This window comes from Pelophylax lessonae (genome assembly GCF_965119305.1).
Source record: "Pelophylax lessonae genome assembly, chromosome: 1".
In the NCBI taxonomy this organism is placed as follows: domain Eukaryota; kingdom Metazoa; phylum Chordata; class Amphibia; order Anura; family Ranidae; genus Pelophylax; species Pelophylax lessonae.
Window position 1 is genome coordinate 480,037,108 of NC_138768.1, and position 24,636 is coordinate 480,061,743.

General features: G+C 47.6%; 1 protein-coding gene across 1 annotated transcript in view; it reads right to left on the bottom strand.

Moving 5' to 3' along the window:
• LOC309544955 (uncharacterized protein) overlaps window positions 1–24,636 on the bottom strand; it is a gene marked incomplete at its 5' end in the record, with an annotated part of 957,880 nt that overhangs the window by 850,823 nt on the left and 82,421 nt on the right. Inside the window, one exon of the mRNA XM_082243970.1 lies at window positions 10,968–11,009. Within this exon, the coding sequence (XP_082100096.1) occupies window positions 10,968–11,009 (42 nt within the window). The remainder of the gene's footprint in view (window positions 1–10,967; window positions 11,010–24,636) is intronic.

Sequence of the window (24,636 nt, forward strand, 5' to 3'; positions counted from 1 at the left end):
CGATTCCCTAGGGTCCCTTGTGGGGACCTCTGGCTGTGGGGATAAGTTTTTTATCCCCTGGTTATTTGTCTTTTCCTGGGTTGTTGCTCCTGTTGAGCACCTGTTTTTTCCTGTTGCCTAGCTGGGTTCCTTCCTTTGGTAAGGTTCCTTTCTTTGATGCGGAGACTGCGTTGCCTTTTCGGCGCGGATGCGTTTCCCACCCCTCATGTTTGCACTGCTTTGGGACGTCCCCATATGTGACGAATATGAAGAGGCGGCGACTGTCGGAGGACTCAGAGAAAGGAATTTTACAGGTAAGATTTTACAAAAATTCCGTTATGTCCCCCAATGTAGATCCATCGTCAATCACACTGCCCACCGCCACCCAAACAAAATGGAAAAAAAACCTGCGGCCCTAACGCCTGCCTGCGTGACAGCTCTTAAAGAGGTTGTAAACTCCCCATTTACACTTCTAATCTGCCTAGAGAAAGCAATAGTTTGGTGCCTGTAAAAGATTGCTTACTTGTATAATCTTCCTGTAATTCCTCCTGTAAAAGTTGATGACGTCATTGGAGCATGCCCAGTTTTTCTTTCAATTCACGGCACAGTTTGTATGCTGTTTCATTAACATAACAATGCCTGCTCTCCCTGTATGTGTGAAAAAACGGCATGGCTATGAAGCTTCCTGCTTCCTTCTCTCACAGGGGGAGTGAACAAGAGAGGTCACACAAAGGGAGGGGGAGGGGAAAACGGCACACAGAGACACAGAAACACAGAGAGTCTGCATTACACAGAGATTTCAGCCAAAGAATGCAGTAAGGGTGGAAATGACATCTGCAGGGGGAGCAGAAAGGAGGAGGAGGAGATGACATGGCGCAGCCCAAAGCAGGAAGAAAGAAATAATTAAATTAAAAAAATAAATAAAAAAAAGGTATTTTAAGAAGGTTCTGATTTAAATATTTTATGTGTAATGTTTTAATATTGTAGGTCATTTTAATACATTCTAAAAGATTGATTTTTATAGCTGAGTTTACTTCCTCTTTAAATAGCGAAGGAGCTGGGCCACCCAGTGACATCACCAGGTGGCAACGCCCCTTTGTGATGTCACCAAACCAGGATGCTCTCAGCGGGTGACGTCACCGGGTGCCCCACTCCTTAGCTATTCAAGAGCTGTCACACGGCAGAGCAGCCCTCGGAGACTGTTTATTTTTACCTTTACAGGTTGGCGGTGGTGTTGGGTGACATGACTGATGCTGGATTTACACCATGGGTGATTTTTCTTTTCTTTTTTCTATTAAAGGACTTGTCAAAAAACTGAATTTTTGTAAAATCTTACCGTAAAATTCCTTTCTCTGAGTCCTCCGACAGTCGCCGCCCACTCACAAGTCTTCACCAATGGGTATTGACCTTTGCTCCGCAGGAGTAGCTAGGCACAAGATTTGTTAATAACAAAAGCTTTTAGCATAGACACACCCCTAGGGGCTGTCCCACTAGTCAATACCTCCCTGCACCAGCAGGTTTGGTAGCATAGCAGTAAGAGTACACAAAAACCCCAAAAGAGGGGCGGGGGGCGGCGACTGTCGGAGGACTCAGAGAAAGGAATTTTACGGTAAGATTTTACAAAAATTCAGTTTTCTCTTACGTCCTCCGACAGTCGCCGCCCACTCACAAGTCTTCACCAATGGGATGTCCCAAAGCAGTGTAGACATGAGGGGTGGGAGACGTAGCCGCATATCAAGCAACACAGTACCCACATCAGAGAAAGGAACCTTACCATAGCAAGAGAACCAACCGGGCAACAGGAATACGTGCTCAACAGGAGCAACAACCCAGGAAAACAAGTAACCGAGGGGCAAAACACCCCAACCGCCAAGGACCCAAAAACAAGGGTCCCTAAGGCACTGCTGCACTGAGAACTTTACGGCCAAAAAAGGCATCAGCCGATGCCTGAACATCCACCTTATAAAACTTGGAGAAGGTGTGAACGGACGACCAAGTCGCCGCCTTACACACCTGGGCCACTGAAGCCTGATGCCGGAAAGCCCAAGACGTACTCAAAGACCTGGTAGAGTGCGCCTTCGCAGGGAAGGGTGGAACCCTCTCCTTCAAGGCATAGGCCTGCACAATGGTTTGTCTGATCCATTTGGCGATGGTCGCAGCCGACGCCGCCATGCCCTTCCGAGGTCCCTCAGGAAGGACAAAGAGGGAATCCGACTTGCGAAAAAGATTTAGTGGACGACAGGTAAACCCTGATCGCCCGGACAACATCCAAGGAATGTAAGGCAACCTCCTTAGGATGCTTAGGCTTCGCACAGAGCGAAGGCAAGACAATGTCTTCATTGAGGTGAAAATCCGAGACCACTTTCGGAAGAAAGGACGGGTTAGGTCGCAAGACCACCTTATCCTTGTTAAGTACCAAGTAGGGAGAGCTGCAGGACAAAGCCGCCAGCTACGACACCCTGCGAGCCGAAGTGATCGCCACCAAAAAAGCCACCTTTTTGGACAAGAGGCAACGAGATCTCCCTGATCTTTTCAAAGGGAGCATGTTGCAACACGGACAGAACTAGGTTCAAGTCCCACGGAGGCAAAGGCTCCCTCCGAGGAGGGGCCAAATGGCGCACCCCCTGAACAAAGGTGCGAATCAACGAATTCGACGCCACAGGGCGTTGAAAAAGAACGGCCAGCGCAGAAATCTGGCCCTTAATCGTGGCCAGCGCCAAACGCTGGTCCACCCCAGTTTGGAGGAAAGCCAACACCCTCGACACCGAGTATGAGCGAGGGGAATACCCCCTGGACTCACACCAGGCAAAGTATGCTTTCCAAGTACGGTAGTAAATCGTCCCCGAAGAGGCTTTTCTAGCCTTGATCAAAGTGGGAATGACCTCAGGGGAGAGAACCCTATCCTTCAGGACCTGGCTTTCAACAGTCAGGCCGTTAAAGCCAGCGACTGTAAAGCAGGATGGAATATCGGCCCTTGAGACAGAAGGTCTTCCCGAAGCGGCAGGCGCCACGGAGTGTCGACTGCCAGATTGACGAGGTCTGCGTACCAGGACCGGCGAGGCCAGTCTGGTGCCACCAGAATCACCGTGTGCGGTTCCGAGGCTAACCTGCGAGGAGCCTGGACAGCAGCTGAATCGGGGGAAAGGCATACATCAGACGATACTGATGCCAGGGCGCCACTAACGCGTCCGAGGCGTCCACCCGAGGGCCGCGCGTTCTTTCCACGAACCTTTCCACCTTGTTGTTCAGACGAGACGCGAACAGGTCCACATCTGGTGAACCCCACTTCGCGCACAACATCTGGAAGACATCCGGGTGAAGGGACCATTCCCCCTGGTCCAGGGTCTGGCGACTCAGACAATCCACCTGCCAGTTCTCCACCCCCGGTATGTGAACTGCCGTTATCGCCGGGACGTGCGTCTCGGCCCAAGACAGAATGTCGGCCACTTCCCGAGCCACTCGGGCATTCCTGGTGCCCCCTTGATGGTTGATGTAAGCCACCGCGGTGGCATTGTCCGTCTGAACCCGAACTGGACGGCCCTGAAGCCGTTCCGACCATCGCAGAAGGCAAAGCCTTATCGCTCGCAATTCCAGAATGTTGATTGGAAGGGAGGATTCCTCCTCCGACCAAGTTCCCTGGGCGGACAGATTGCCCAGGACACCACCCCAGCCCGACAGGCTGGCATCGGTGGTGACCACCGTCCACAACAATGGACGAAAAGACTTGCTCCCCGACACCGCCGGGGACCGGAGCCACCTCAGAAGACTCCTTCTGGTGCGGTGACTCAATGAGACCCGCAGATCCAGGGACTGCGGTCGCCCGTCCCACTTGGCGAGAATCTCCACCTGGAGACCCCACGTGTGAAACTGGGCAAAGGGGATCGCCACGAAAGCCGAGACCATCAACCCCAGACATCTCATGCATGTCCGGAGAGACGAGTTTTGGTTGTCCCTGAGGGACCTGACCTCGTCCTGAAGCGTCCGGAGCTTGTCCTCCGGTAGGAAAACCTTTGCTTGAACAGAGTCCAGAACCATCCCCAGATAGGGAAGGCGAACCGAAGGACACAGAGTCGACCATGTTTATGGTCCAACCGAACTCTTGAAGTGTCTGCACCGTGGCAGACAGGTCGGTCAACAGGCTCTGGCTGGCGTTCGACCTTAACAGGAGATCGTCCAGATACCCGAAGACAGCAATGCCCTGTGCCCGTAACAGGGCCAGGACCGGCGCCAGCACCTTGGTAAAAACCCGCGGAGCCGAAGCGAGACCGAAAGGTAACACCACGAATTGGTAGTGGTCCTCCGCGATGGCGAAACGGAGGTACCTTTGGTGACCCTCGAAAATGGGGATGTGTAGGTACGCATCCTTCAAATCGATGGAGGCCATGAACTCCCCCAGACTCAGGGCAGCCACCACTGATCGCAGGGATTCCATGCGGAACTTCCGAACACGCACGAAGCGGTTCAGAGCTTTCAAGTCCAGAATTGGACGCACCTTGCCCTCCTTTCTGGGCACAGTGAACAGATTGGAGTAAAACCCCCAAAATCTGTCCCGATGAGGCACCGGCACCACCACTCCCTGGGCCCGCAGGTCCCGCACCGCCATGTGCAGATCCTGCAAGCGCTCCGGAGACAGCTGAAGATTTGGAGGGAAAAAATCTGCCCGCCGGCCGAGAAAGGAATTCGATCTTGTAACCCGATCGAACGATTTCCTGAACCCATCTGTCCTGAATGCGGACCAGCCAAGGTCGGAGGAAACCGCGCAAACGTCCCCCCACCCCAGAAGCGGGTGAGGGCGTCCCTTCAGGCGGAATTGGCATGGGTTGCAGAACCGACTTGACCGGACTTCTGCTTACCCGCCCACGGCTTCTTCTGGGAGCCTTGGCCTTTGAAGGGCTTGCCCTTGGATTGTGACCGAAAGGCACGAAAGGACCCCTGAGAGGGTCTAAACGAGGAGTTCCGCTTGCCACGGAAGGACTTGTGCTTGGGATTCTGGGGTAAGAGAGTACTCTTGCCCCCAGTAACCCCCTTCACTAGAGTATCCAAAGCCTCGCCGAAAAGGCGAGATCCCGCGTAGGGAAAGTCCGCCACCGTCTTGCGAGAAGATTGGTCGGCCGACCAACTTTTCAGCCATATCAGACGACGGTTGAGCACCGCTACACAGGACAGGCGTGCAGCCAAAGGAGCCAAATTCAAGTCCGCATCACACAAGTACATGACCCCCTGATGGATCTGATCCACCATAGCCAGCGTGGTCGGCGGAGCCGAATCAGCCACCAGGGTGCGCCTGAGCACCTTTGTCCAATCGGCCACCGCCTGGGCTGCCATAACCGAAGCAAAAATAGGCTTGAGCATAGAGCCAGCCACCATATATGCATGACGGGCAAGAGACTCCAACCTCCTGTCTGTAGGATCCCGGAAAACCGGAGTATCCTCAGTCGGAAACCAGAGTAGCCTTGTTTAAAACGGCTACAGCGTGATCCACTTGGGGCGCCACACACCAACGCTCGTCGGTGGAAGGCGCAAATGGATAAAGCAGTTTTAACTTACTAGGCACTGTAAAGGGCTTCTTTAAATTGCGCCACTGCTCATTAACAGTATGATGAAACTCCGCAGGGCAAGGAAAAACCTGCGCTGATTTGCGGGTTCTGTGTGTCCCAAAAGAGGACACCCTAGCAGGAGGAGTGGGCTCATCCTCCAGGTGCAGCGTCTCCTTAATGGAGGCAATCAGCTCATCCATGAGTGCAAGCTCTTCAGGCGAGCCAGGGGGAGAAGTATCAACCCCTTCCACCTCCGCCTCCCCCTCAGACCCCATAAGGTCCAGAGATGAGCGGGACCCTGAGAAGGGCACGCCAGCCACATCACCCTCTGAATCAGAGGAAATGGATAACCTGGCCCTCTTTGCAGATCGTTCAGCCATCAGCACTTGCATCTGAGATACCAAGGATGCCACAACAGTGGCCAGATCAGCCCCCTCGGGGGGTGCAGCAGCCCCCTGGTCCCCCACTAGAGCGGGGGGAAACTTGCTATCCTGAGAATCCATGCCCAAACAGGAATGAGAGGAAAAAAGGTACTGGCCCTTTAACACCACGACGAGCGCAGCCCACCGAATACTAACTGTATGCACCGACCCCACAGGGATAGAGAACACTGAGTTAGGAAGGACAGTACAATGGAGGAAAAAACCTGGAGAGAGCACAACAGGCTGCTGCCACCGATCGCTGTTCCAGAGAGAAGAGGAAGTGATGCAAGAACCTGCTGAACTTATATAGCCTATGAGGCTTCCGCAAAATGGCTGCTCGGCATAAGGGAAAGAGGCTACAGTAAGATGGCGCCGACATGTGCTCGAAAACGAGCGCGCATGTCCTCGCCAAAATGGCGCAGATTGGCGCCAAAACAGCGCTGCACCAGGTCCAGATAAACTGGCCGCCCACAGTATATTACAAAAAAATGGCAGACCGCAATAGTGGCCGCCGCTGCCACATGTCTGCACACACACAGCCCCCAGAGGAATCCTCACAGCATAGCGGGGAGAGGCCCCCCCCCCCCCCGCAGCCCATAAGGCATGTTAACCCTTAACAGGGATCTACCAGGGAGCCCGCACCTAACAGACATGGGGGGGTATACACACAGCCACAGACTGACACCCCAGACAGATGGTCCCCACACAGAAGGTGCTTACCGTACCGGATGGCCTGGGGAGCCGTCTCCAGGCGACAAACCGCTATCCTTAATGACAGGGAGTGCCGCAGCCAGGACGCAGTGGACCGTAGCACGAGACCGCAGAATGGCGTCCAGTGAGGTAGCCACCTCACAGGCAGCATCCCTGCAGCGAGCGCCAGGGCGAACCGTAGCTGAACGCTCGATGGCAGGCTGGGGATCCATCTGGCCCTCAGCCCTGGGATCCAGGGCGGCCAGTCCGAGACCCAGCTCCGCATGACACATCTTCATCCGAAGATCCCTAACTAAGAGCTGACAAAAAAACAGCTAGTAAAGTAAAGAGAAAATACTTGAAATAAAATCAAAAAAGGGTAGAAGGCTGAGACTGAAGCCCCAGCACAGGAAAGCCTGCTACTCCTAAGCTAGGCAAAATCAAACTGAGTTGGGAATGCTGGTGCAGGGAGGTATTGACTAGTGGGACAGCCCCTAGGGGTGTGTCTATGCTAAAAGCTTTTGTTATTAACAAATCTTGTGCCTAGCTACTCCTGCGGAGCAAAGGTCAATACCCATTGGTGAAGACTTGTGAGTGGGCGGCGACTGTCGGAGGACGTAAGAGAAACTTGTGTTGTGTCTTTACTCACTTTTTTGGTGAATGGTACCCCATACTCAATCACAAGGGGGGCGGGATCTTCCAGATTCTGGAAAGACCCCCACAACCACTGGCCATGGTTGTGGAGAAGAGGCCCCCGCTGGCCCAAAGCACCGCCTCCATGTTGAGGACATGTGGCCTGGTATGGTTCAGGAGGGGGGGTATAGATTTTGGGGGGGATCCCACGCTTTTTTTTTACATTTATTTATTTTTAATTTTGGCGTTAGAGCTGTTTTTTCTTTTCTTCATTTTTTCCCTCATTGCCGGCATTCACACTTTTCAAACTTTGCTGTACTCCTTAAATAGGAGCAGAACAATACAGGCAGCTCTTCCAAAATGACCACCACAACTTCACAGTAATACGGGGTTCACTGCCCCCTGCTTCATCCCTCTGTAAGAAAGGGCATAGGGAGATGGCAAGAAAAGTGCCTAATAGCCACCAAAAAAGAAATACAGTAGGAAAGAACACAGACAGGATAGCATAGGAAAGCCATAGTGCCACCAGCTGACTTTAAAGTCCAATAATATCCCTTTTGCCCAAAAAAGATTCACAGAATAATGGGCTCTCATACTCATAAGCGCATATAGCAGCATAAGTAATGGAACCTCACTGCAGGACTGCATTATGCTGCATGGCAGCAAAATTAGGTGAAGCAAGGAGCTGAAGTTCAAATATTCCTTCTGGTTTCAGGCCAGAAAAAATAATGGAGTAGGGGAGAACTTTTTATAGAGTTCTAGATAGTCCTATGGGTTGGATGTGGGCAGAGCAGCCAACATGAGTATGCTATGGAGGCACCAATAAATAATTTTAGGCCTAAGGATTAGATAAACCCCCCAAACATTATATATTTTCTCAAAGCAGACACCCTGGAGAATAAAACGGTGGTAGTTTGTTTTTGTCACACGATATTTGTGCAACAGTTTATCAGTCACAATTTTTCAGTGAATACACCAAAGTTAACCACTTCTGGACCGGAAGGATTTGCCCCCTTAGCCACTTAAGCCCCGGAAGATTTTACTCCCTTACTGACCAGGGGGTATTTTGCGATTCGGCACTGCGTGACTAACGGACAATTGCGCGGCCGTGCGACTCTGTACCTAAACGAATTTGACATTCTTTTTTTCCCCACAAACAGAGCGTCCTTTTGGTGGTATTTGATCACCTGTGCGATTTTTTGATCATGCGTTATAAACAAAAAAATAGCGTCAATTTTGCAAAAATAATATTTTTCACATTTTTTTATATGAAATTCCCAAAAAAAAAAAAAAATTTAAAATCAAAATGTTTTAACATTTTCAGCCAATTTGTTTTATGCTACATGTTTTGGGGGAAAAAAAAAAAAAAAAAAAAAAAAATCGCAAAAAGCGTATTTTGATTGGTTTGCGCAAAAGTTATTGCGTTTACTAACAAAGGGAAAGATTTTTGTCATTTTTGTTGTTTTTTTTTTTTTTAAATCGATCTGCGATTTTTTTTGCGGGACTTTGACATTGGGGCGGACAGATCGGACCCTTGACTGACATTTTTGGGATTACCAGTGACATTACTACAGTAATCAGTGCTATACATATGCACTGTTACTGTAAAATGACACTGGTAGTGAAGGGGTTAACTTTTTTTGAGAGGGAGGGGCTGTGTTTGTCCCTAGGGGCGTGATTCTAACTGTGATTGGCTGTGGCTTGAGCTGTAGGAACAGTGATCAACGGTCCTACATAGTAGAACCGTATGATCATGGTTTCTACGCAGGGGAGAATGACAGGCGGCTTGTTTACACTAGCCGCCTGCCTTTCTCCCGCTGTCACGGACGATCGTGAGTGCCCGGCGGACATCGGGTCTGCCGGGCACATGCGCTCGCTCCCCAGAGCCTCACAGGCTAGTGACATACCCATACGTCACTTTGCCTGTGAGGGGCTGACCGCCGCAGTATATGTACTTGCGGCGGTCGGCAAGTGGTTAAAGACCAGGCCATTTTTTGCGATTCGGCACTGTGTTATTTTAACGGACAATTGCACGGTTGTGCGACGCTGTACCAAAATAAAGCCTATGTCTTTTTTCCCCCCGCAAATAGAGCTTTCTTTTGGTGGTATTGGATCACCTGTGCGATTTTAATTTTTTACACTATAAACAAAAAAAGAGCGACAATCCTGAAAAAAAAACCCAAAAAACAAACAAACATTAATTTTCACTTTCTGCTATATAAAACATTCCAAAAAAAAAAAAAGTAAAAAGGGCCTGCTGGGATTATTTTTTCTTCTTTTTTTTTTTTCCCTTTTTATTTAATGTTGTTACTCCATATTTTTTTTCAGCATTTTTGATTTTGGACTGCAGGGAGGCCCTTCTTACTTTTCCTTTAGTGCCGATGTATTGGGTGTTATGGCGGCATTTGCCACACCTTTCCGGATGGCCCCCTAAAAAAACGTTTGTACCACAGTGGATGGTGTAATATGCTTGAAGTGAATATTTAGTACTCGGTAGGAGTCTGCAATGTCAATGTATATATATTCAATCTCCTTTTTATTAGTCATGCAACAAGGTTTCCTACCTACTATAGAGATTTAACATGTTCCTCGCGTCCTCATGTGGGGGATACCTGCCAGTTGTCGCCTGATCTCTTTAATTGCTTGATCGGGGGACCCAGCTTTGCCCTATGGGGTCATGCCTGACGCAGAGAGCCTTCTGTATTTACTAGCATCCTATATGTTTATGCTAAACTTTATTTTCCTGTACTGTCCTTACTGATCTTTTGCAACGTTTTGGTGTTTTTTTACTTGAACTAGAGAAGACTGCAGAATAGCTTGCCACTCTACTTAAGGACCTCCTTTGAAATGTGTAGACCAACGCATAATAAAAGTGGACATTTTATACATTGGGGACTGGTAACTGGTAGAAAAGTTTAAAGGGTGTTTATTCACCCTATTTTTACATTTGTATTGTGCCGGCTTTTTTTTTTGGGACACCTCAAAAGTCCATGGTCTAAAAAAAAAAAAAAAAAAGTCTATAGGTTCAAAGGGAAGTTTCTGAAGAACGGATAAAACCATGTTAAAGAGAGAAGATGTCCATGCATCCAAGGACCACCACAAAAGAATGAGACTTGCTGGGAGTGGGAGGGTTTATTCTTACAGCTTTGTTTCCCAGTGTCAAATCTCCACAACCTGATCATCTAAAACCAAAATCTACAAATCATAAATACATGTTGAACTTGCACAAATGTATCCTTAATCACTTCCTGATAAGCTGAACTGGAAACATTAAATATTTTTATCTTTATTCCACAAAACTACCAATCTACCCACCCCCCATATGATCATAATCAACAAAGGCAAGACATGGACAGCAACCACTCATAATTAGGGCGTGAATGTAGCTACCTAGGATTAGTAAGTGCACTATTTACAGAATTACCGGGTGAAAAAGCAAAAAACTAAACAAAAAACGAAAATAGCATCTATGAATAGACAAGTGGCAATATAGTAAATTTTTGTTTTTCTAAGGGGTAGATACGATCGAAAAACCTAAAACATTTTTTTGGTTGGTGTCTCATGGTTTGCTTATTTGCATTATCTAACTTATTTAAATCAGTAACTGAAACCTATAAAAAATCCTAACTGCAAAATGCACCAAGTGTAGAAGATAAAAGTAGACATTATAAAGTGTGCAAAATATAGCATTACATTTTTGTCATACCTTCCAAAAATGCAAATTCATCAAAGGCATCTATTGCAAGATCTGAAAAAGAAAAACAAAAGTGATGTTATTAATTAAGTACTAAGTGAAAAGTGTTCAACTTTGTCACTACCAGAGTAGTACTATCCCAATTTTTTTTTTTAATGGCAGATACAGATAGAAAAGAGTTAGAACCTGACTATGGTAGAGATTGGGCTCCTCTTCTCTCCCTGCTGTTATCCAAATGTTTTTTTTCCCTGCTATACATTACTGATATCTGCCTATTTTGGTTATGTGTTACCATTTCCTTACATATTTGTGTACGATATAATGTTCTTCATTTCTCATGTGAGTAGAGGCTTGGTTTTTTTATGAACTTATTTTTAATACTGCTTAATGAGAGATTCCCTTCCTCTTGCATGTGGTTCTCTGGAGTGAATCATTTCAGGAATAGGCCAGGTTGATTTGGTCTGCGAAGGCAGCCTAAGGATCAAGAAGTGGCAGCATCAGTGGAGGCTAAAGCCCCGTACACACGCACAGATCGTCGTCATACAAATGTTCCTCTTTTCTCCCCGGGATGTCGGTGTCTGTTGAAAAGTGCAGACAGCACAAGGACAGCACAAGAATTTTGTCCGCAGACTTCAGCTGACTGCAGAAGTGATGTCATGTAATGGTTAACTTTCCCTGTGTTTTTTATTTTCTGAGCATGCCCAGTCTTGCAAATCTGCGGTCTGTCGGCTGATTTCTGTACTGACAGGCGAACAATCGTCCGTTCTGGTGTCCGCAGACAAAAATTTTCATGTTTGCAAGAAAGACTCTTGTCCGCGGATTGTGTGCAGACAGCTGTCGGAGGCACCATACTAACACGCGTACAATCGGCAGATCTTTCGTCCGCCGACGTTTGTATGACGACGATCTGTGCGTGTGTACGGGGCTTAATGCCCCGTACACACGTGCAGATTATCTGAAGACTTTTGTCTTCAGATTTACCTTTTCTATGTAGTGCAAGGGCCTGCCGGATTGCATACAAATTGAAAGTGTTTAGGTTTGACCTCATATTATATGGTTTTGGTAAGTCTGCAGACAAAAGTCTTCAGATAATCTGCACGTGTGTACGGGGCATTACTTTACACAATTCCATCCATAATCTAGCTGGCTAATCAAGACAAGAGATGATTGGTGATCCATCCATCCGCAGTGGGATTTCTTCCTAAAGTGCTGTTACCGTAAAATCCTTTTCTCTGAAGTTCATTAACAGACATAGCTCCATATTCTTCTAAAAGTGGAGTTCCACCCTGTTTTACAACTTACTAGTTTTAGTTCGGGCTGTCAATGCTAAACAATTGGGCATTTTTTTTTTTTTTTGTGTGTGTGTGTTCCCAACCTTCTTTTTAGGGAATTTTAATGTGCACTTCCTCCTTCTTCCCCCTCCTCGGCCGTGGCCGCAGTCGTCACTTCCTGTTTTGCATTGCCTCATGGGAGCTGTTTGTAATCACTCCCAGAAGGCAATGGGGAGTGAAGTGGGCTGGCCTCTCCTCACATCGAGTTATTTCCAAACCGGAAATGATGCAAGAAAGGCGGAGTCAAGCACACCCGGCGCCATCTTTAAGAAGGGTAACACTGCTATTTTTGCCAGTGTTAACCTATAGTCCTTAATAGCAGAGTCAGATCAAATAATACTTTACACCTTTTTTTTTTGTCAGTCGGTGAGTGCACTGAGATCCTGGAACACATGTCTGCACTTTCGCTTTCATCTGGCACTGTGACAGTGCCTTGCTTGTGAGTGATGCTTTATTTTTTACTTTAATAAATGTCCTTAATTAAGCGGAGAGCATTAGATCGTTTTATTTATCTTTTCCGGATTGCCATACACGAGTTTCTGTGAACCTGTTGGATCCTGGATATACAGATCTTCTGGCTGCCTCTGGCTTACTGATACAAAGTGTTGTGACCCCTAGTGGTCGAATACAGGAGGTGAGAGGCTGTATTATCTGTGGTGGAGGAGTCACGTTTGCAGTGTCGTTTTAAATATTCCTGTTTTTCACTTTGAAAATCAGCTTTTAAGGACTTTATGATTTATGATACACATGCTTTTTATTGTGCATTTTATACATTTTAATGTGAATGATTTTATGCACTATTTGTAATTTTATAGCGCTGCACTTTATTTTCTTTTAGTGCACTGTTGGGCACATTGGTGGACACTATAATTTTGGCACTGTGATAAACACTGTAATTTTGGGCACTATGCTGGAAACTGTAATTTGCACTGTGATGGGGGCCAAAATGTCATAGCACTGTGATTTGGGCAGCAATGTAATGGCACTGTGATTTTTGCAGCACTGTGGTGGCACTGATTTTGGCAGCACTGTGATTTGGGCAGCAATGTAATGGCGCTGTGATTTTTGCAGCACTGTGATGGCACTGTGATTTTTGCAGCACTGTGATTTTTGCAGCAATGTAATGGCACTGTGATTTTTGCAGCACTGTGATGGCACTGTGATTTTTGCATCACGGCGATGTCTCTGATGTGGGCAGCACTGTGATTTGGGCAGCACTGTGATTTGGGCAGCACTGTGATGGCACTGTGATTTTTGCAGCACTGTGATGGCTCTGTGATTTTTGCAGCACTGTGATGGCACTGTGATTTTGGCAGCACTGTGATTTGGGCAGCAATGTAATGGCACTGATTTTTGCAGCGCTGTGATGGCACTGTGATTTTTGCAGCACTGTGATTTGGGCAGCAATGTAATGGCATATGTGATGCATAGTGCTGAACCCATCACAGTGTGACATCCATCCATCCATCCACATTGCTGACCCCATACCAGGGTGACATCCATCCATCCATGCACGGTGCTGGCCCCATCATACATGCTCAGTGCTGACCCCATGCATAGTGCTGGCCCCATTACAGTGTGACATCCATCCATGCACAGTGCTGACCCTATCATACATGCACAGTGCTGACCCCATAAGAGTGTGACATCCATCCATCAACAGTGCTGACTCCATAACAGTGTGACATCCATCCATGCACAGAGCTGACCCCATAACAGTATAACATCCAACAATCCACAGTGCTGACCCCATCACAGTGTGACATCCATCAACAGTGCTGACCCCATAACAGTGTGATATGCATCCATTCATCCATGCACAGTGCTGACCTCATCACAGTGCTGACCCCATTACAGTGTGACATCCATCCATCAACAGTGCTGACCCCATAACAGTGTGACATCCAAACATCAATGCACATTGCAGACCCCATCACTGTCCTGCCCCCATCACTGTGTTACATCGATCCAGCCATACTTCCAAAATCCTGCCCCAAATCAAAGGGTGCCATCACAGTGTTGCTGCCACAATAACCATGCTGCCCCCAATAATATTGCTGCCATCCATCCGTTACATTAAAGTTCCCCATCAGCCAGACAAGAGCTTTCTTAACCATAATAGCTAGCAGTGTGTGTCTCTATGTCTGACTCTCTCTGTCTCCTGCACTTGTGTCTTCCGGGAGGCGGGGAAGGGATATAGAGGGCGGCAACTTCCTCCTCAGCCAACGTCTCTATAGCAACCTGTACTATGCCTAAAGCATAGTACTGCCCATGTGCGGGATTGCCTGCTGCATTCTGGGTAGCCAGAATGAACAGCAAGCAGGAAGAAGGTCACTAAGTCTTACACTGCGGCTTCAGGTGCCCTTAGTAAAGATGACAACGCACAGGCAGCAGTTTTAAAAGTAAGATTTTCACTAAACAAATACACTGTTCAACTCATAAATATGCAAATAGCAGTTTTGTCAAGCGAGATGTATTAATATTAATGGGCTATTTTTGTTAAAAAAATTATTCTGAGGGTGGAACTCCGCTTTAACCATTGGGTAATGCTGCCCCCTACAGAAGACAGACACTAGGCAGGAAAAAAAAAAAAAAAAAAAAAAACTTTACCACGCCTATGGGGCAGTCCCTGAAGGCATACACCCACTCCCTCTGCTATAGGCATTCAGTTTTGTTGCAAGCAGTGTCAGAAGAAAAAAAAAAATCAACTCAAATATATAGAGGGGCAGGTGCTGCGTCTGTCAATGAACTTCAGAGAAAAGGATTTTACTGTAAGTCAAAAATCCAGTTATCTCTATCTATTGATTGATGCAGCTCCATATTCTTAACCATTGGGATGTTCCAAAGCAGTATTTGCATGAGAGGTGGGAAAACAACGCAGAGAAAGAACGCAATTCCCCAAAGGCAAAACTTAGCCAACCAGGTAACATGGATCTCAACCAGGAACAACTGGAGCTCACCTAGAAACAACATACACCCTCAAAGAGAAACAATTGCTCTTTAAACAGCAGCCTGCAAAACCTTGCGGCCAAAATAAGCATCCAAGGATGTCAACACATCTACTTTGTAGAATTTAGTGAACGTGTGCACAGATGACCAAGTTGCCACCTTGCAAACCTGAATTACTGACACCTAATGGGGAAAAACCCAAGAGGCACTAGCCCACCAGAATGCGCCTTCACAGGGAAAGGTGGAACTTGACCCTTAAGGGAATACGCCTGTACCACCATCTGCCTAATCCATCTGGATATGGTCACAGCAGACGCAACCAATCCCTTCCCGAGGTCCTTCCTTGAGGACAAAAAAGGAGTCTGATTTCCTGAAAGACTCAGTAACCGCCAGGCAAACCCTAATTGCCCGCACCACAGCCAAAGAATGCAAGGCAATTTCCTTGGGATGCTTGGGCAGAGTGAAGGCAGCACAATGTCTTCATTCATTGGAAATCAGAAACCACCTTAGAAAGAAATGACTGATTAGGTCAAAGTATCACTTAATCTCTGTGGACCACCAGAGAAGGAGCACGGCAGGACAGTGCCGCCGAAATTCAGACACTCTGCAGGCAGAGGTAATAGCCACCAAAAAGGCTACCTTCTGTGACAGTGTAAGCAGAGAAATCTCCCCAAGTTTTCAAAGGGATGTTTTTGAAGAACAGACAGTACCAAGTTAAGATCCCACGGAGGTAACGGGGACCGTGTCGGAGGAGCCACACGACGAACTGCCTGGATAAAAGTGAGAATCAAAGAATGCGTAGCTAAAGGGCGTTATAATAACACCGCCAAAGCCGACACCTGGCCTTTAATAGTACCCAAGGCCAACCGCTGCTCAACCCCTCTTTGGAGGAAAGCCAATATCTTAGCCACTGAAAAGGAGCAAGGATGCACCTTAAATTGATTCACGCCATGAGATATACGATTTACACATACAATGATAAATGTTCCTGAAGGTAGATTTTCTAGCCTTCAACAGTGTAGGAATCACTGAGTCCTAAAGACCCCTATCTTTCAATAGCTGGCTTTCAAAAGTCACGCCGCTAAAGCCAGCGAATCTCAAGCAGGATGGAAGATCGGCCCTAGAGACAACAGATCTTCTATAAGAGAAAGACTCCAAGGAGCATCGGCGACCAACCTTACCAGATTCGCATACCAAGACCGGCGAGGCTAGTCTGGGGCCACCAGAATGACTGGAATCCCTTACACCTCTATTCAGCGCAGAAGCCACGGCAGAAGTTTCAGTGGAGGAAACGCATAGATCAGCCAATACTGACCCCCAAGGAGCCACCAGTGCATCTGTGGCTTCAGCCAGAGGATCCAGAGACCTGACTACAAACCTCTGTGCCTTCTCGTTAAGCTGAGAAACTAACAGGTCTACAATCGGGTGTCCCCAACTGGACACACAACAGGTGAAACACCTCCGGATGCAGGGACCATTCCCCCTGATCTAACACCCAACGACTCAAGTAATCCCCCTGCCAGTTCTCCACTCTGGTTACATGCACGGCAGAGAGGACTGGAACAAAATTTTCTGTCCATATTAAGATCTCGGCAACCTCCTGGGCCACCAGGACACTCTTGGTGCCCCTTTGATGATTGATGCAAACCATGGCTGTGGCATTGTCTGCCTTTGTGCTGAAAAATAAGGGCCCAGTCTATTACGTGGTGACTTGCAATTAGCGGATATAGAGGAAGAAGAGTACTCTTCCCACCTGTGAGTCCTTTGAGCAGTTCATCCAACAAAGACCCAAATAGGCGGTCCCCTGTAAAAGGGAGATCTGATAGAGCCTTTTTAGAAGCCTGGTCCACAGACCAGCTTTTTAGCCACACCGTGCGTGGATACCATTATTGCGTTTAGGACAACTCCACTGACTCGTGACAATTTTGTCCCAGTATGCGGGAAAATAGTACCTTTGCCGCTTTTAGGAAATCTTCGGGCCCGAGGGGACCGGCGCCCCCCCCCCCCCATGTTGAAATTTTATGCACCAATACAATCAGTGCATCCACCAGCGCCCTTGCATGCGCAGTAAAAAAAAAAAAAAAAAGACATCCCCCACCACAGAGCACCCGAAGTGTGTGGACGCAGACCCAGTAGAGTCGCTATTTGCTAAGCTCACCCTGAGAACATAAGCAAGGGAGGTTGCCAACCACAGTCCCGCAAGGAGACAGCGGCTAAAGTTTCACAAATGGACCCCTATTAAACCGAAGGGTCTGCCACCATAAAGGACATAGCCCCCTATAAAGGGGAAGAGGGGGCCCGCCGTGACGCTCTTGGAAACTCCTGCAGGCAGAGTACCCCCACACAACAATGCCCCCACGAGGCCCCCCCTGTTCAAGGGGGGCACCAGGCAGTCCATATGTCCACCCTCCTTGGGGGGGCTGGGCGGACGCCCATCCGCTGCTCTATCACCCCAGTCAGCAGCTCAAACAGCCTGGTCAGCTCAGCCAGCAGCTGGGACAGCCAGCCGCGAGTAGGCTGCAAAGCCGCGACCTAAATTTGGGGCCCGATCCTGTTGAGAGTCCGCCGTCGGTTTGATCAGCAGCTTAGACAGCCTGGTCAATTGCCCAGACAGCTTGGTCAGTCCCTCAGACAGCCTGCTTTGTCAGCTGCAAGCCGTGGTCTCAATTTCTGGCCGGACCTGGCCGCATGAGGCATCCGACAGTCAGCTTTGTCAGGCACCTCATCTCGTTCATCTCGGTTCAGGTACCCGGACAGCCGCGAGTAGGCTACAAAGCCTAAATTTTAAGGCCAGACTCAGACACGTGAGGCGCAGACCCACGGATGAAGAAACATCCACTCCCCCCCCCCCAAGCCTATAAACCACCGCAGGGTGCCCAAAAGACATCCCTGCCCCAGTCACTAACCCCCAGGGGGCCGGGAACTTGCTCAAAGACACCAGTGTGCAATCCGGACACCCCTATCAGCAACAACCACATCCACCCCCCCCTTACTGGAGCAAGTGGCAAAGTCAGCTCCAACCTTACCCGGGGGTGGGGGGGGGCGGCATGGGGCAAAAGACCACTGACTGTTAGAGGGGCTGGGGGGAAATGGAAGGGAACCCGTGGGTGTGACCATCCCAAGGAGGGGCACATGTCCACCCCGAGACCACAAGAACTATGGGGGGACACTACTCACCATATCAAACGACAGTCGGGTGGGCGTCACTCCGGACAGACTACCTCTCCACTCAGGGTGGGGGTGCTGAAGGCCAAGTGGCACGCTGCGACTCAGGCCAAACCAGGTTGTGTGCGCCCCTCGAGGCGTTTCACTCGCGGGTCAGCCCCGTCCATTGGGGCTCTGTCATGGTGAGGCCTAGTGCAGATCTATAACCTGCACATGCTCGACTGGGAGACCTTAAGGATCTAGGATATCCAGTCCGAAACCCAGTCCGGCTGTTAATTGCAATTCCCTCAGGAACATAACTAACTAAAAAAATAAAAATTTTAACAAAGGTTCATAGTTACACAGTTAGTCAGATTGAAAAAAGACACAAGTCCATTCGGTTCAACCAAAAAAAACATATACTGAAAACCAAACAATACAGTCCCATATATACACAATCCTATACTCGCTGTTGATCCAGAGGAAGGCAAAAATAAACCCCAGCAAAGCATCATCCAGTTTGCTACAGCAGGGAAAAAAAAATTCCTTCCTGATCCCCAAGAGGCAATCGGATATTCCCTGGATCAACTTTACCTAAAAAAAAAATGTTAGTACCCATTTATAGTATGTACACCTAGGAAAGAATCCAGGCCATTTTTAAAGCAATTTAGTGAGCTAGCCAGAACCACCTCTGGAGGGAGTCTATTCCACATTTTCACAGCTCTTACGGTGAAGAAACCTTTCCGTATTTGGAGACGAAATCTGTTTTCCTCTAGACGTAAAGAGTGCTCCCTTTTCCTCTGTGTTGACCTTAGAGTGAACAACTCAACACAAAGTTCACTATATGGACCCCTTATGTATTTATACATGTTGATCATAGCCCCCCCTTAATCTCCTCTTCTCAAGAGAGAATAAATTCAGTTCCTCTAATCTTTTCTCATAGCTGAGGTCCTCCATGCCCCTTATCAGTTTGGTTGCCCTTCGCTGCACTTTCTCCAGTTCCTTGATATCCTTTTTAGGGACTGGTGCCCAAAACTGAACTGCATATTCAGCAAAATGATACCTCTCTCTGGAGTCCATGCCTCTGTTAATATAAGAAAGGACTTTGCTTGCTTTGGAAACAGCAGCTTGGCATTGCATGCTATTATTAAGCTTATGATCTACCAGAACACCCAGATCCTTCTCCGCTATGGATTCCCCCAGTTCAACTCCACCTAATATGTATGATGCATGCATATTCCTAGCCCCCAAGTGCATAACTTTACATTTATCAACATTAAACCTCATTTGCCACATAGTTGCCCAATGAAACAGTGCATTGAGGTCAGCTAAGTTGAAGACATCCTGTAAAGAAGTTATTCCACTGCAACGCTTAGCGTCATCTTCCCTTTAAAATAAAATAAAAAACAAGCTAAGACCAAAGTCCCAGCAGGGAATTGGGTCCTACTCCTAAACTAGACAGAAACAAACTGAATCCTATCGCAGAGTGAGTAGTTGTATGCCTTCAGGGACTGCCCCATAGGCGTGGTACATTTTTCCCTGCCTAGTGTCCTACTCCTGTAGGGGGCAGCATAATCCCAATGCTTAAGATGACTACGGAGCTGCGTCTGTCAATGATCGATAGCGAAATAGATAATTATGGGCATGTGTCTACAGTTCCGTAATTATTACATAAAGCAAGAGCAATATGTTATTCTCCTGTTGTGACTGGAGGGGGAGAGCACAAACATGCTTTGCATTTATAAGGCTGTAACCTATATCCTGCTGTGATTTACTGAGTAGTGTGGCTGGCTAGCTGCAGAATGATTTATGTTGAAGTGGGCTTGTTCACATTTAACATGTAAAGGCTTTGTGTACCCTCCCACATTCACTGTAATTCTCAAAGCATGATGGGAAGTGTAGTTTGATTATATGAAGAGAAAAAGGAGAGAATATGATGCAATCCCTGTTACAGCTCCTCCTTGGCAGAATTGATGCTGCATTTTTTGAATTACAGAGAGGACTTCCTGAAAATTCAATTAGACATTTCATTTCAACTGTAAGAAATTTCACAAATGTAATAACCGTTTAGTGTTTTGTGTAGGGGGTGTACTAATCCAGGTAAATCCAAAGTTATGTCAGGTCATCGCTTCCAGGTTACCACAGTGGAGAGCAGATCAAAGCCAATCCCGGCTTTGTTCGAATTTCCAATCACCTGGCCAACAGGAGAGCCTGAGCTAGTTGCAGAAGGAGAGGGTGAGGGTGGGAACTTCCCCTTCCACTGCTTGTAAAAGTTATCCAGTGGCTAGTCTCTAGGATTTCTTTTACAAGGGAGCCGACTACCGGCTCTAAAAAAAAAATGGTACTGGGGTGATGCCTGCAGCTTTCATACTCTCAGTAAAAATGGTGAGATCAATTTTAGAGACATTGCCACAGTGCATTTTTTTGCTGAGACCAAAGATGCAATTTTCAACTATTGTGAGAAGAAATATTCTTTTCCAAACACTACAAGGATGACAAAACACATCCTTCATGCCAGAGGGCAAGACATTAAAAAAATAATATTATTTTATGGAATTAAATAAGGACCATAATGGAAGTGCAGGTAGATTTCTCATTCCAGAAACACTATTTCTGCTGCTTCTGGATCATCGCAAAGTTTCTTCACCAGCACCATCTTCAAGCAAGTGTAGCAAACCACAGCCTCACAAAAATACACAGTATACCTTAATTCAGTGTTTCTCAACTCCGGTCCTCTGAGCACACTAACAGGCCAGATTTTAAGTATTACCTTGGGGACATGCAGACTAGAATACTGCAATCACTGAGCAGCAAATTATATCACCTGTGATTTATTTCAGTTTTCTTGCAAACCTGGCCTGTTAGTGTGCCCTGAGGACCGGAGTGGAGAAACCCTGCCTTAATTTATAGAGAAAAGGAATCCTGAAAAGTAGGAGAAAATTGATCAAACTTTTGCAAGAGCACTATACACTTCTGGATCAGCATTGTCAAAAACCGAAAATGCATATTGGCAGGAAGATTTAACATGATTATGAAAGAAAGGGGAGTGGTTACCTGTTCTCATGTATACACTTAACACACAGTCCTTATTTCACTTTAATAAAAATTAGAGTTACACTTATCAGTAACGATTTTTCCAGGAGTCTTTCAGGACAACCACCTCAGAGACCTTGGCTCCTCCCCTCACAGGAAACACCACCTTGGCCCTGAAATGAAAGCCCCTCCTTCCCCGCCAGACCCTCAGTCTTTCAGGAGTACCTCCGGCCAGCTGGGGAGACACAAGAACACATCATACAAAACTTTGAACTTTCCTAAAGGTTCCCCTGCCTGGAGCTCCTCATGCAGAAACATTTGGTTGGGTAACAGTGCTGTCCTGAAAGACTCCTGGAAAAGAGGTTACCGGTAAGTGTAACTCTAATTTTCCCTAATTGTCTTCCAGGACAGCCACTTCTGAGAGGATAAATGAGTACTTACCCTTAGGGGGGAGGAAACTGCTTGAAGGACCTTTCGCCCCAAGGCCTGATCCTTAGCGGACAACAGGTCTACACTGTAGTGTTTGCTGAAGGTGGAAAGACTGGACCAAGTTGCTGCCGGACAGATCTGCTCTGGCGTAGCACCAGCCCTCTCTGCCTGTGAAGTTGCCATGGTCCTAGTGGAGTGAGCCCTGATACCTTTTGGGATCTCCCTACTGCTTGACAAAAAAGCCTGACCAATGGCCAACTTAAAGGGGTTGTAAATGCAGAAGTTTTTTTTTATTCTATGCATTCTGTGTGTGGCAGCCCCAGTCAGCCACCCTAATACTTACCCGAGGTCCCTCTAGCTCCAGTGATGTTGTTGGAATGTCTCAGCCGTCCCGGGACTCTCCGCCTCATTGTCTGAATAGACACATGGAGTTGTGACTCGGCTCGAGTGCCCCATAGCAAGCTGCTTACTGTGGGGACATCCAACAGGAGGGAGGGGCCAGAAGAGGGACCCAAGAAGAGGAGGATCCAAGCTGCTCTGTGCAAATCCAGTGCAACAGAGTAGGTAAGTATGACATGTTTGTTATTGTATTTAAAAGAAAGAAAGAGAATTTACAATCACTTTAAGCCATCTAGCTAATGGCCATTTAGAGGCTTTAGAAGCCTTACTAGCTCCTGAAAAAAAAAAAAGTTCAGGCTTCCTGTCAGATACCTGATCCGAGGCCAAAGTGCTGAGAGGGCTTCCCTTGCAGCTACGTGCGGCACACCCTGAAGGTGGTACAGGAGGTGTAGCGTCCAAAGGAGCACGGGTTGCCAGCAGGGTACAGATGAGAAGAGCAGAGGAACTTCAGGATCTTGCTGGGTGGCTAGAAGCACAGCAGGCCAGAGGTCTCTGGAAGGTTCCAAGAAGCCAGGCAACTGGTGCAGTGGTAAGTCCAGGCAGGGGGTCAAACACTGAGAAGGCAGGCCAGGTAGGGGTCTTCAGGCAGGAGAAGGTAGCAAGATCAATGGAGGAAGCCGAGATCATACACAGGAGATAAGAGCCAAGATGGGTGGAGAGAGGTCAATCGGAGTCAGGAGCAAGCCGGGTCACAACAGGGAATCCAAAAGCAGAGTACAGGAGACACGGGAACACTGGGAAGCGAACGATAAACCAGCAATGAGAAGCACTCCACAGCCACCTTTTAAAGGCCAGCAAAAGGCTCTGTCTGTCACGTATTGCGTACGTGCATTCGCCAATTCACGCCCTCGCGCCAATCTTACGCCAGGAGGTACAGGAATGCGCCAAGCATGACTGGCAATACTGCCAGCTCTTTCATGGCAATTTCCCTGACACTTCCCGATATCTTTTGTACTATTTAGGTACTGAAGAACACATCTTCCAACATCCAACTTATTAGAATCATGTTCCTGTTCACCTACAGGACTCAAAACAGAAATTTGGCAAAATAATTACTGTGGAACTTTGAGGCCACTTTTAGCAAAAAGGCCAGATCCGTCCTAAAAACTATACAATCTGGAAAAATTTGTAGAAAGGGAGCCAGCCTTCTAATTCTCTAACCCTCCTGGTGGTAGTAAACGCCAATATAAGAAAAAAAAAAAAGAAAAAAAGGACACTGTCTTGAGGGTTAAAAATGTAATCGCACAAGACTCGATGGCTTCAAACCGTTCTCCTAGGAGCATCTCCAGCACCAAGGACAGATCCCACATGGGAAAAACTGAATTTTTGTAAAATCTTAGCTGTAAAATTCCTGTCTCTGAGTCCTCCGACAGTCGCCGCCTCCTCTAAGTCATCACTATTGGGTATTGTCCACCTATCCGTAGGAATAGCTAGGCATATAGACTTAGTCAAAAGACAAAAGGCATTAGCATATACACACCCATGGGGGCTGTCCCATCTGGTCAATACCCCCCTGCATCACCACTCCCAACTCAGTTTGGTAGCATAGCAGTAGGTAATAAGAACCCCAAAAGAGGGGCGGGGGCGGCGACTGTCGGAGGACTCAGAGAAAGGAATTTTACAGCTAAGATTTTACAAAAATTCAGTTTTCTCTTACGTCCTCCAACAGTCGCCACCTCCTCTAAGTCATCACTATTGGGATGTCCCAAAGCAGTATAGACATGAGGGGTGGGAGACGCAACCGTAGAAAAGGCAACGCAGAACCCACATCAGAGAAAGGAACCTTACATGCACCGTAAGAACCAACTGGGCAACAGAAAAAAACAATGCTCAACAAGAGCAACAGCCCAGGAAAGCAAATGCCAACAGCCAGGGACCCAGAGAAAAAAATCCAAGGGTCCATCATGGCACAGCCGCACTGAGAACTTTGCGGCCAAAAGAAGTATCAGCTGATGCCAGAACGTCTACTTTGTAGAACTTGGAAAAAGTGTGTACCGACGACCAAGTCGCCGCCTTGCACACCTGGGCCACTGAGGCCCGATGACAACAGGCCCAGGAAGTACTCAAAGACCTGGTAGAGTGCGCCTTAACAGGGAAGGGCGGAACCCGTTCCTTCAAGGCATAGGCCTGCTCAATGGTCTGTCTGATCCACTTGGCAATAGTCGCTGCTGATGCAGCCATGCCCTTTCGAGGTCCCTCAGGAAGGACAAAGAGAATCCGTATTCCGAAAGGATTCCGTAGACGACAGGTAAACCCTGATCGCCCTGACAACATCCAAGGAATGCAAAGCAATCTCCTTTGGATGCTTACGCTTCGTACAAAGCGAAGGCAGGACAATGTCCTCATTAAGGTGAAATTCAGAGATCACCTTGGGAAGAAAGGATGGGGGTGGTCGC